The sequence below is a fragment of the Vombatus ursinus genome, unplaced genomic scaffold (genome assembly GCF_900497805.2).
Source record: "Vombatus ursinus unplaced genomic scaffold, bare-nosed wombat genome assembly UNPS02014811.1, whole genome shotgun sequence".
In the NCBI taxonomy this organism is placed as follows: domain Eukaryota; kingdom Metazoa; phylum Chordata; class Mammalia; order Diprotodontia; family Vombatidae; genus Vombatus; species Vombatus ursinus.
In genome coordinates, this window is record NW_020954589.1 from 12,449,433 (window position 1) to 12,462,494 (window position 13,062).

General features: G+C 35.7%; 1 protein-coding gene across 4 annotated transcripts in view; it reads right to left on the bottom strand.

Moving 5' to 3' along the window:
- SRPK1 (SRSF protein kinase 1) overlaps positions 1–13,062 on the bottom strand; it is an 89,666-nt gene that overhangs the window by 45,418 nt on the left and 31,186 nt on the right. For all 4 annotated transcript variants that reach the window (XM_027876407.1, XM_027876405.1, XM_027876406.1 and 1 more), the window contains 2 exons: positions 1,893–2,011; positions 341–449 (listed from right to left, as the gene is read on the bottom strand). In XM_027876407.1, coding sequence (XP_027732208.1) covers positions 341–449; positions 1,893–2,011 — 228 coding nt within the window. The remainder of the gene's footprint in view (positions 1–340; positions 450–1,892; positions 2,012–13,062) is intronic.

A 13,062-nucleotide genomic window follows, 5' to 3' on the forward strand; every position in this document is an offset into this window, starting at 1 on the left:
ACATTTTCTTTTCTACTTTTATTGTTTTGGATACCTGGTACACTTAAAAAGTAATTAGCTTCAAATTAGTAGTGCTAGAGGGAAAGAATTTTTATTATTTTACACACCAAATTACACATTTCATGTTTTTAGGAGGTCAAAATACTTCATGGCTCTTTTTTCAATTACCTCTTGTCTCTGAGGTTACTATAATTCCATTTTATAGGAAGAGAAGCAGTGGTTAAGTTATTTGCCCAAAGGCATAAAGTTCATTAAAGGTAGATGTTAAGAATGACAACCCAGTGTTTTGTACAGAACAAAAAAAATCAAGACAATGACTACACTGACTCCTAAAACTTACTGAATGTCCCATGATAGCCATACTGTTGAAAAATGTCCCCAACCCAGCTTTCGGATCACATGGTATCTGCCATTGAACAGGTCTCCAATTTTCACAAGATGATAACCCCCTAGAAGAAACAAGGGTGGGAAGTAGAGAGGAGAGAGAAAAGTCAACCTCCTTCCGGTTACAGATTTTAATTCAAAAAAGGGTAAAATTCATTCTCTGTAATACTTAGAAAAAGGAATTTAGACCTATTCCCTTCCCTCCAATTATCTGTATACTTGCAGAGGATAAGTTTCATTAGGATGATATAATAGAGAATCTTCTTCAATGTATTTCTATAACATACACACACTTAACAGATGAAATCCTTGACAAACTACTGGTTTCATGATACTGGTAAGCTACACACAATAAAAAGAAATGCTTTAAAGGTTCGAGAATGCTTTATGAGAGAATAGGATAGTTGTCCTCAAACTAACGTCATCTACAAAAGATTGGTTTTATACATCTAGGATCTATCAAAAGATAAATATAGATCTCTTAATGCACTGTAAATGGAACTATGAACTGGCCCAACCATTCTGGGAAAGCAATTTGGCATACCACCCAAAAACTATTAAACTGTGAATACCCTTTGACCCATGTATGTACATATTTATAATGGGCTTTGGGGTTTTTTGTCGTCCTACTAGGGGAGAGGAGAGGATGTTTAGGAGTGGGGAGAGAAAGGGAGAGAATTCAGAACTGAAAGTCAAATAAAATTCGGTAAAAAAAAAATTTAAGGATGTATCTCAAACACTCATACTTTACATTAATAACCCCTTATTGAGTTAAACCTATCCTAAAGTCTTATTCCAGCATCCAATCTTAGGGACAGGTAAACATAGTCCCAAAGATTATACCTCAGGAGAACATGTGCTTCCAACAGTTTCTACCAAGCTGGAAAGATTTGCCTAAGTGTGGAAAGACTCCTCATCAGAGGAATGACCATCAATGATTATTTCTTTCGGCCACAGCAATTCATGACATCTATCTATTAAGATGTGAGTACTCACATTTGTGAAATTATGGATCTTTCAAAAGTACTTAAATATAGGTCTATTATACATATACACATACATACATACATACACACATACATACATACATCTTCTGGCTATGGCCAAAAAGAAGCAATTATTTTATCTTCCTGGTGATGCTACATGGTTTTGAATAATAAAACTTCATGACTTTGGAAGAATCAAAATTACAATCAAACTAAAGGACAAAGGGAAAGATGCATGGGAAAATAAACAGGCAACACTCTGTGTGTTGTAGACATGGACAAGAATCTTAAAGGTTGAAAAGGAGCATAATGGTTTATGATTGGTACTAGTGGAGGCAATGCTTACATCAGTGAAACCACACAGACAAAAGTTTGAATTAGCAAATTTATGAACAAATTCAGTTTCCTGTGTCTGAGAAATGGAAATAGAAGCAAGTAGAAACCTGTTTGGAGAATATTTTAAAAGCATGAAAATGGAATCAAATAGGTGTGATGTCTGCCTCCTCATATAAAGGATCTTACCTTTACAATAATCATTAGGATCCTCTTGTTCATCATCATCTGACCCTAGGATTTCTTCCTCTTGTTCTGGGAGATCATTCTCAGAATGACAGACAGGGCCTCTGTGCTGAGTTTCCGGTCTAACAAAGAACAAACCATTTCCAGTTCAATTCCATTTGAAGGAAGAGGAAGTAGATTAATATTTATCCAAGAATATTTTTATCTCCTTTTCTCTAAATTTTATCAGACAATGAGGCAGTAAAGGAAGTACATTCTGCGAAGGTTGGTGAAACACTTAACTAGAGAGCTTTTTATTTTGTACATGAATAGCACTAGCATAATGGTAATCTTTGAAAAATACAAAGAGATCTACACCCAGTTGGAGTAGGCAGTGACATATCGCACGATCTAATACTGAGAAGGCAAATTTCAAGAGGTCAATTCTCTTAAGGGAGCTAATGAACATGTGGAAGCAAGGCTGAGGGGAACAGGAGGAAATAGGGCATTCCCACAAAGAGGGAATGGGAGACAAATTGTTAAGGAGTCTAGATTTTCCAAGTTGTATCAGAGAGTAAACAAGTAAGCTTGGTTGGATCAGTGGAGTTAAGTTGGGAAAACAGGAGATGAAGTTGGAGAGGTACAAAGTAGTTAATTATGAGCTTTAAATATCAGAATATGGAATTTGGATTTGATACAGAATATGATAAAACTATTTTTTAAAGCAAGGAAATTAGACAACACAGAAGAAGTTTTGGAATAACTTGATAACAGATGATTATGGTAGACGTTGTCACGGTTCCCCAAAGTCCCATTAAATCTACACAATTTCTTGGCTTCATCTGACTCCTATCCTGTTCTGATCTGCTCTGGCATTCACATGTACTGCCAACTCCTGTATTCTAGGCACACTCCTTATGACTGTCCCTCAAAACTACTTCACCAAAGAGTTAGGAAGAGTGGAGGGAAAGTGACAGTTACCATCTGGAATGTGAGATATTCCCAACTTGGGGTGGGAAGTTTGAATACAATGTTTTAACAACTTTATCGTAAAACACTGGTTGCAACAACCGTCTTACAGAACTCGATGAGTATCCTCCACTATGATACAGAATCTCAAATCTTTCAGCTCCAGACCTGAGCCATCTTACCCATTTATATTCACGTTTAACCATCACAAAACTAAGCAGGTTGTTCAAACTTTCCCCTTTTCTCCTTTTACCATACCATAACATGCAAGAACATGTTAATCATTGTATTAAAGTATTTGTTTTAAATAAAAGAGACTTTTTGCCAACAGACATAGTAACTCTTGAAAGTTTTTTTTTTTTGAAGATCATTTAAATAGTTATACAAATGATACTTGTCTTCTTAAAATTAAGCTTCTGGTCATTATAGGTGAAATGGTTTCTTTTATGACTAAGTGCTAACAAAGTAATATAGTCAATGTTTTCCACACAACACCTTGACAAGATCCCTGCATTTGCGTCTCAAAGAAGTTACCAGAAATATTCAGCAAGGCCACACATATGATGCAAATACCTACAATCTTTGCTCTAAGTGAATAAACTTACCATGTTACTCATTATACGTTATTTACCAGACCCACTCACTCAACATCAAGAAGTCCAGGGAAGTTACACTAGGCCAAAAAGACAAAACCAAAACCAAAAAAAATTCCCAAACTAACAAAAACAAAAACCAATACCCCAGCAAATCAATTCTCTTCGACACGTTAATCAAATATTTATCGCACCTCAGTCATATAACTACTCAAAAAACACCGAAGTATAATGTAAACAGCACTGAACTAGTAACTCCACAATAGGAGTGAAAGCTTTTGCTCTGCTGTCACTTAAAAGCTGTGTGACCTTTGGCAGGTTGCTTCTTTTCTCTTTGGACTCCAATATTCGATGCCTAACTTACCCTCCCCCTTAATAAGATAGTTGCAAATATTAAAATGATTTAAGGTATGTGAGATATGAAATGCTATAACTATAAAGTACTAAGAATGTAAGGAATAATTATTATTATAAATTCATCATGGCCTGGATATAATATTGAATTTTCCTTAACCTAGGTAGATTCTGGAAAGCACAAATACCTGGTATAAAATAAAACACCAGAGCCACTTATCATGCTTCAAGTACTGTTAAAAATCAGGTCTCCTGAAAGGAAATAAACACTCCTATAAACAAACATCACCTCTTTCTTTGCACAGAGGCAGACTATCTTATCGCAGGAAGACCAAAAAGAAAACAAAGCGCTCAACTGCTTGCTTATATTTAATATGCAAACTATTCATTTAAAAAAAAACACACCTCTAAAAACATTATCTGATCTACAAGGTTAGTATATGTGAATTTGGTAACCAAGAGCTTGAATAACTTACAAAAACATTGCTTTTATATAGATATATACACACACACACACATATAATATATAAAACATATATCATATATATAAAATCACTAATTTCTTAATTTCAACATCATTTTTTTCTCTCGTTAATTACAATACTTACATTTGTAGCATGTTTTTGCTGTTCCTAAAATCACATTTACAAGGGAGGCAAACATCTAGACCTGCACTTCTGTATATAAATCAGAATAAGCTTTTGTGACCTCTGCATAAGTGCCCTGTTCAGAAAATGACACCCTTGCTCTTCAAAAAGGATCAAATAAAGAAAAAAAATTAACAAAATAAAAAAGTACTCTAACATACCTGCATGAAGCTCGGATTCCCATTGGCAAAAGAAGGTCAAAAGATTGTTGAACAGTTTTAGAAAGAGCCATTAACAATCAAGCACCAGCTTGTTTAATCAGCCAACACGCACACACTGCAGGCAGAGGGCTGCTTTTTCTTGCACACAGCAGATCTTGTGAATGAAAAAAGCCATGTCTCCACCACCTAGCTGCAGATGCACAGCACTGCATTGCAGGTGAGGGAACTCACAGTACAACTGAAGGGCTTACCAGTTCCTAGGTCAATTTAGTTATCTAGCTTTAATAAGTTCTCACCTTTTCCTTTTAATCTGTAGGAACTATTTAAAAATTCCTACAAATTTCTTTGAAAATTTTTTCTTAAACAGGAACCATCACCAATGTGTTGTTTTAAAAAATTCAAGTCAACAGGACTCATTCATTGCCTCCACTGAGATTTTCATAAAAACCAAAAGCCTACTTCTTTTGTGAGAGCAATTAAAATTTAATAAAGTCTTCTAAAATTACTGAAACACCAACCAAAAAATGCAAAAAAAGTATGTCCAAATGTCAGAATTTGGTACAACACAAGTCTGCTTTGAACTCCAACCACGGAAATTTTTTAAAACCACAGAAGCATAGCCATTAGAGCTACAAGGGATCTTTTACACCATCATTGCATCAGTCCTCCTCAATTTAAAGATAAAGAAAATGAGGACGATTCCTCACCAAAACCTGGTTGTGTCTATACCATGGGCTCCCCCAAACCAGGTTATAGTAAATCTACAGAGTACTTTCATGAATCCTGAATCCTTATATTTGCAATTTCATATGGGCTAGGACACACAACAGACTGGCAATTTAATGACTACTTGGAAATAACCTCAGGCTATATAAAAAAAACTCTCCCATAAAACATTCTAGGTATATGACCTATTTTTTTTTCTTATAACAAGACTATATAAATTTTTTTAACTTTAAATTCCAGTATGCACTTAATATTCAACTTATTTGGATTTCTAGTTCTTTTATTAAATTCAGTACAGATTTTAGGTCAATTTCATTGGTGCAGGAGGGATACTAGGAAGCTATAATTTTCATGAGTGGGCATAAACACTTATATTTATAAACTGTACATTATTTGTTCTGTAAACTGTCCATCTATAAACTGCCCTTACTAATTTATACTTCTGATTTTGAATCAGCTCCTTGTGAATTCTCTATTTTATGCTTTTTATACAGTAATATTTTATCTTCTATGACTTAGTAGGGCTTCCCTAGGTCAATATGGTGATAAGCTTTGCTGAAGCAAGCCTAGTCCTGGGATAGGCATATCCTGCTACCAGGACAATACTTGATAATTTATAGAACACCTACCAGGAGGCTGGTATAGCTTTTACTTGCTGGCCACAATGAGGCAGGTTAGGATTTTAATGAAAGCTTTTAAATATTTATCACACCCTAATGGGTTATTTTTCATTTCATCTTATTTATTGTCATACAAAATATAATCACACTCAGTTTTCTCATTTTTTAGACGAGGCAATTTAACTAGACAACCAGAAGTCCTTTCTAACACTAAAATGGGGATCTAAGAAATATACCTACTTTGACTTCATAATTTCTTCTCTTTGTTAAAAAAAAAAAAGTTTCTTAAAAAACATGCCCTAACATATAACAAGTGCTCTGGATTTTAGAAAACAGTCTTTAAATTCCAAAGGACTCATAATGGAAAATGCTATCTACCCCCAGAGAAAGAATTATGGAGTCTGAATGCAGATCCAAAGCATACTATTTTTCACTTTATTTTTATGTTTTCTTTCACAACACCACTAATAAGGAAATATGTTTTGCATGATTGCACATGCATAACTTATATAAAATTGCTTATTGTCTCCAGGAGAGATGAGGGGAGAGGATTAAAAAACAAAACAAAAACAAAAAAACCAAAACCCATGAATATTAAAAAACTGCTTTTACATGTATCTGCGGGAAAAGCAAAATAATATTTTTTAAAAACAGTCTTTATATTAGATTGTTTACATGTAGAAGCACTTAGGTGGTTCAGTGGAAAAAGCCAGATCTGGAATCCAAAGACTTGAATTGAAATCCAACCTCAGACACTTTTTAGCTATATGAGGCTGGGCAAGTAAGTCATTTAATCTGTCAGTCCTAGTTTCCTTATCTGTAAAATGGAGATGATTATAATAGCACTTACTTCCCAGACTTTAAGAATAAAATGAGATAATATTTGTAAAGTGCAATGCTAGCTTAAGAAAATTAAACCATTTGAAAAATGGCAAAATGAAGCCAACCCAATAAAACGGCAAAAACAAAATTGATCTTTCCAGTGCCTAAACCATTCTCCAGGAGGGAATTAAGCAAATATTTGGTTTCAACCCCAAGAGTATAACACATTTGTACCAGTCATTTACTAAATCAGGCCCTAACATAGAAGAGATACCAACTTCCATTCCGGGGTTTATACAAAGCTTTTCAACTGATACTCTGGTGGCTTTCAATCACAACCTGAGGATCTACAAGACCTCTTGTTTCTATACTCAAATATTACACCTGGTTAATGGCATTTACAAATAGCTCCAAAGGCACATAACTATAACTCTAAGTACTACTAGTTTAAATCTATTCTTCCCAGGGAACAACTCTGGTATTGGGAAGATCTAACTGAATAAAGAACTACAATTTCAGTACAAAAAGGGGGGAAAAAATAAGCAAAATTCTTTCTGCCTCACTTGAGAGAACTAATAGGTGTCAAAGGGAGTGAGGTATTTAGGATAAAACTATGCCTGTTAACACCTCTGAAATGATTTTGTATCTTTATTTCTGATTAATCTTCAATTACTAATGGTATTTCAAAATACATGATCACTTTAACACTTCCACTTCCTAGTGAAGAGCCTGTAAACCCTTGAATATTTTTGTAATGGAAATATAACCTCAAATTTTAGAAAATATTTAACAATAGTTGACATTTTATAGTGCTTTAAAGAAGAACTGTGTATAAATGGCAGGTGAAGGAACTTGCAGGAAGGGCTGTTTTGTAAAATGCCTTATGATTCCCTCTACAAACTTAACTGATTTTCACAACAGCCTGGAGGGTAAGTACTATAAAGATGATCATCCTTCTACAGATGAGAAAACTGAGACTCAGAGAAGTTCAATGACTGCCAATGGTGAGAATTTTCATTTATTAAGTGTAGAGAACTAAAATCTATCCTCTTCACCGTCCCCTTAAAATGGAAAAAGGTAGAGGAAGAAATAGAAATGGTTTCAATTTGTGCTTTCAAATGCTTTGTACCCATTTCATGTTGGCAATTTATGGTAATTTTCACACAATAGCCTAAAATCAACACACATTTATTAACTACTATCAGATATTGTGCTAAGCATTGGACATACAAAGAAAAAGCACAAACAGAATCTGCCTTCAAAGGAGCTTATGTTCAAATGGAGGAAATGACACATACAAGGCAAATACAGGCAAAGTGGTGGAGTTCAAGATTTGATAGTGGACCAAGAGAGCAAACTAGTAGCAACAGGTGAAAAGTCGCAAAGAGGCAAATTCAGACTTGTAGAAAACTATACTCTGGCCTCCTTGTAAAGTGGGAGCCTTAAAGAATGGAAAAATGACGAAATTGGAAGAAATAGGTAAATCAATGAGTGGTGACAATTTTTCAGAGATGATCAATTCCTTAGCCTGGCATTAAAGGGCCCTGAGAATCTGATTCCAATCTAAACTTCCAGTATTATTCCACATTACTCCTCTTGGTAGGCACAGAAGTCCCAGTGTAGGGTTTCAAGGAGCAAGCAGCTGGCAGTGTGTTTAAGAAGTCTGACCACACTGGAAGTGAGAAAAAATGGCTTACTTGTCCAAAGGGGCAGCAGGGGCAAGTATAGACCGTTTTCCCCAATAAAACAGAGAAAGCATACTATCTGCAGACAGCGTTTGTAAAGGAACCAGTGGATAGGTAATCACAGGATCATGGATTTAGAATGGACCTTAAAAGTCATCAAGTTGGGGCAGCTAGGTGGTATAGTGGATAGAGCACTGGCCCTGGAGTCAGGAGGACCCGAATTCAAATCTTAACTCAGACACATAACACTCACTAGCTGTGTGACTCTGAGGAAGTCACTTAACCCCAACTGGCGAGAGAGAAAGAAAGAGAGAGAGAAAGAGAGAGAGAGAGAGAGAGAGAGAGAGAGAGAGAGAGAGAGAGAGATTGGATGACTTGCCCTGAGGCAAACAGCTAGTCAGTGTCTGAGACAGGCTGCTCCAGAGACTGAAAAAGCCAAAGAGGGAACAAGATAGTCAAAGTAGCAGGAAGGACGGGACTGAAAACAGGTGGAGAAGTCAAATTAAGATAGGAAGGAGTAACACCTCATCTCAGAGGAGAGGAGCAAATGTACAGAGATAGAGAAATCTGACGTTGATAGGATGACAGGTAAGGAAGCTCACACTGAATGGGCTCAATTTTCTCAAAAACAGAGGAGAGAGTTCATCATCTTTGTGAACTGAAAAGGGAAAGGTCTAGTGGCTTAAGAAAAGTCTGGAAGAGTTACACTGATTAGTGTATTACGGAGTAAACAAGATTAATTTTAAAAACTATCGCTGAGGAACATTTTGAAAAGATAAAATTTCTGTTTCACGAATTATGCTAGAATATGCAGGCTTACTCCAAGGGCTACAACAAACAGAAGTACAGCACTAAAATACCATTTCTTTAGTTCTCCTTAATTGTTTTGAACAGATTTCCAGGCACATGCTATATTAAAAATGCATCTTGAATGGGATGCAGTGAGGTATAATACTTAAAAAGGGCACTTTGACAGAACTGAGAATTAATCCATCTCTACTCTTTCTAACTTATGGGACCTCAAATAATAAATCATGTTTTTCTCATCTGTAAAAAAGGAATGATAATGTAAACACACCCTATAAAGGGGTCATGAAAAACTGTCAACTGTAAAGACCTATGTATATGAGGTGTAACTAATAATACATTATTATAATGACTCAAAGTGCTTTACACAATGGACCAAATTTTCTTATGGCCACTCTTCTAATACATATTCTGAATAAAACTCTCTACCTCTTGCATTAGACTAGGTTCTAAAAGCAACAAGCAAATCTCTGATGATTCTGAATGCAGTGATACTTGCCAACAACTAATTGTTTTATTTCCCAGGAATCTGTAGCATCAGTGCATGCAAGAAGAGTGAATCTTCCCTTACCTGCTCAACACTGAGGATACTAGTTTTATTACATTATAAACTGTTCAAGGCATAAACTATGCTCAGAAATTAGTTCTGAAAAAGCCAATGTTCTGCAATAGATTCACTATTTGTTGACTTATCACCACTTACTGCTATAGATTCGACCAGCTTTTCTGATCAATTCTTTTTCTAGCTTTTTTCAAACTCATGTGTCACTGTGAAAGCCTCCCCCCAAATACGCATAGTTCAGTCATCATAAAAATCTTGGACTTTTTAAATTACCTTTTGGCCAGTGACATTTTGTGAGCTATTAATTTAGAGAAAGCATGGTATAAACTTTATACTATATATAATATACTATATCCTTTATATTATAAAGGAAGAAGCATGGACTTAGAGACAAAAGACCTTGTTCTGGTTCTGCTAATAACCAGATCAATAACCTGGGGAAAGTTTTTGTTGCTGGGGGTTTGGGGGAGTGGGTTGTGTTATATCTGACATTTTCTTCCCTGCCCCCACCTTTAAATAGTATTTTATTTTTTCCAATTACATGTAATAACAATTTTTAACATTTTTTCAAGAAAATGTTGAGTTCCAAATTTTCTACCTCATTCCCTTCCCTCTTTCCTCCCTAAGAGGATAAGCAATTTGATATAGGTTATAAATGTGCAATTATATAAAACATATTTCCATATTAATCATGTTGTATAAGAAGAAACAAACCAAAAGGAAAAAAAACCTACAAAAAAATAAATTGAAAATAGTACGCTTTGATCTGCATTCAGACTACAGTTATTTCTCTGGATGTGGGTAGCATTTTCCATCACGAGTCTTTTGGAATTGTCTTGGATCACTGTATTGCTGAGAAGAGCTAAGTCTATCAGAGTTAGTCATCACACAATGTTGCCATTACTATGTACAATGTTCTCCTGGCTCTGCTCACTTCACTTTGCATCAGTTCAGGTAAATCTTTGCAGGTTTTTCTGAAATCTTTCTGCTCATCATTTCTTATAGCACAATAGTATTCCATTACATTTGTACACCACAAATTGCTCAGCCATTCCCCAATTAATGGGCATCCCTTCAATTTTCAATTTTTTGCCACCACAAAGAACTGCTATAAATATTTTTGTACATACAGGTCCTTTTCCCTTTTTAATGATCTCTTTGGGATAAAAACCTAGTTGTGGTATTGCTGGATCAAAGGGTATGCATAGTTTGCCTGCCCTTTGGGTGTAGTTTCAAATTGCTCTCCAGAATGTGTGGATCAGTTCATAACATTACCAACAGTGCATTACCACATCCAATTTTCCCACACCTCCCTGAGTATTTATCATTTTTCACTGTCTGTCACATTAGCCAATCTGATAGGTGTGAGGTGGTTATTTTAGAGCTGTTTTAATTTGCATTTCTCTAATCAATAGTGATTCAGAGCATTTTTTTCATATGCCTATAGATAACTTTGATTTCTTCTTCTGAAAAGTGCCTGTTCTTATCCTTTGACCTTTTATCTCAGGTTGCTGTTTGTTTGTCCTTCATTCTTGAACAGGACCATGACATCAGGAAAGTGATGCCACGACTTACAAATGAACTGGGTTTAAGTGAGAGAGGGCTATACCAAGTCACCAGCCTCACTTTCTCCCCAGAGCCATCTGGGTCCAGTGGCAAGGATGACTGGAGATGACCCCCTGACTATCAATTGGGGAATGATTTCCATGCTTATAAATCTGACTCAGTTCTCTATATATTTGAAAAATGAAACCTTTATCAGAGATATTTACTATAAATACTGTTTCCCAGCTTTCTTCTTTCTTTCTAATCTTGGTTGCTTTGGTTTTGTTTGAGCAAAACTTTTTAAATTTAATATAATCAGAATGATCCATTTTAGTAATGCTCTCTGTCTCTTTGGTCATAAATTCTTCCCTTCTCCACAGATCTGACAGGTAAACTATTCCTCGCTCTTCTAATTTGCTTATGGTATCACCCTTTATGTCTTAATTATGTACTCATTTTGACCTTATCTTGGTGTATGGTGTAAGATGTTGGTCTATACCTAGTTTCTGCCAGTTTTCCCAGCAGTTTTTGTCAAATAGTTTTTATCCCAGAAGCTGGGGTCTTTGAGTTTATCAAACACTAGATCACTATGTTCATTTACTACTGTGTCTTGTGGACCTATTCTATTCTACCATATATGTGATTTCAACAGGTCCAAGGGCTCCTGGTATGGAAAGTTCTTCTATTAATGTAGAATTGCAATTCATCTGTAATTGCCTTGGAAAGAGCTCCTTGGAGCACGAAGAGGTAAAGTTTCTTGCCCATGACCACAAAGTTTCCTGACTTGACTCCAAGGCTAGATCTTTATCCATTCTGCACACTGCCTTTCACAGTGATTACCAAAAAAGACAATTTTAGTAAAAAATTCACTCTATTCAAATTACTAAAGACCTCTTAAATGTCAAATCTGTTGGAGTTTTCTCAGTTCTCATTCTTTTTTACCTCTCTCACACATAAAATATTTGGCTACCTTTTCCTCCTGGATAATCTCTCCCTCTGGATTTTCAGGAGAGTAGTTCTTGTTCTCCTGTCTGGTAACTCCTCAGCCTCCTTAATTGGCTCTTTTTCTAGATCACATTCATATGGGTGCTCCACAAAGCATTGTCCTGGGCCCTATTCCCTCTATGCAATTTCATTGACTTTGTCAACTACCATTTTATTTACCATCTTTTATTACTTATCTTATTTGCATTTATAACATAAATATAATACCTCATATAGACAGTCATTACTTTACATAAATTTGCATTATGTAAATTCTACTCTATGTAAAGAATTCTGAAAGAAATCCACATTCCATATCAGCATAATTGACCACATTAACAACAAAACTAACAGAAATTGTAAGATTATCTCAATAGATGGAGAAAAAGCATTTGATAAAATACAACAGCCATTCCTATTAAAAACACTAGAGAGAACAGGAATAAATGGGAGTCTTCCTTAAAATGATAGATAGGAAGCGGAGTCAAGATGGCAGAGTAAAAGCAGTGACCTGCTTGAGCTCTCCCTCAAAATCCTCCAAATACCTGTAAAAATTGGCTCTAAACAAGTTCTAGAGCAGCAGAACCCACAAAAAGACAGAGTGAAACAAATTTCCAGCACATGACGACCTGGATGGTTGATTGGAAAAATCTATTGCGCTGAGCTGGGAGAGAAGTGCAGTTCAGCATGGGCGTGCAGGCAAAGACCAGGCCTCAGCT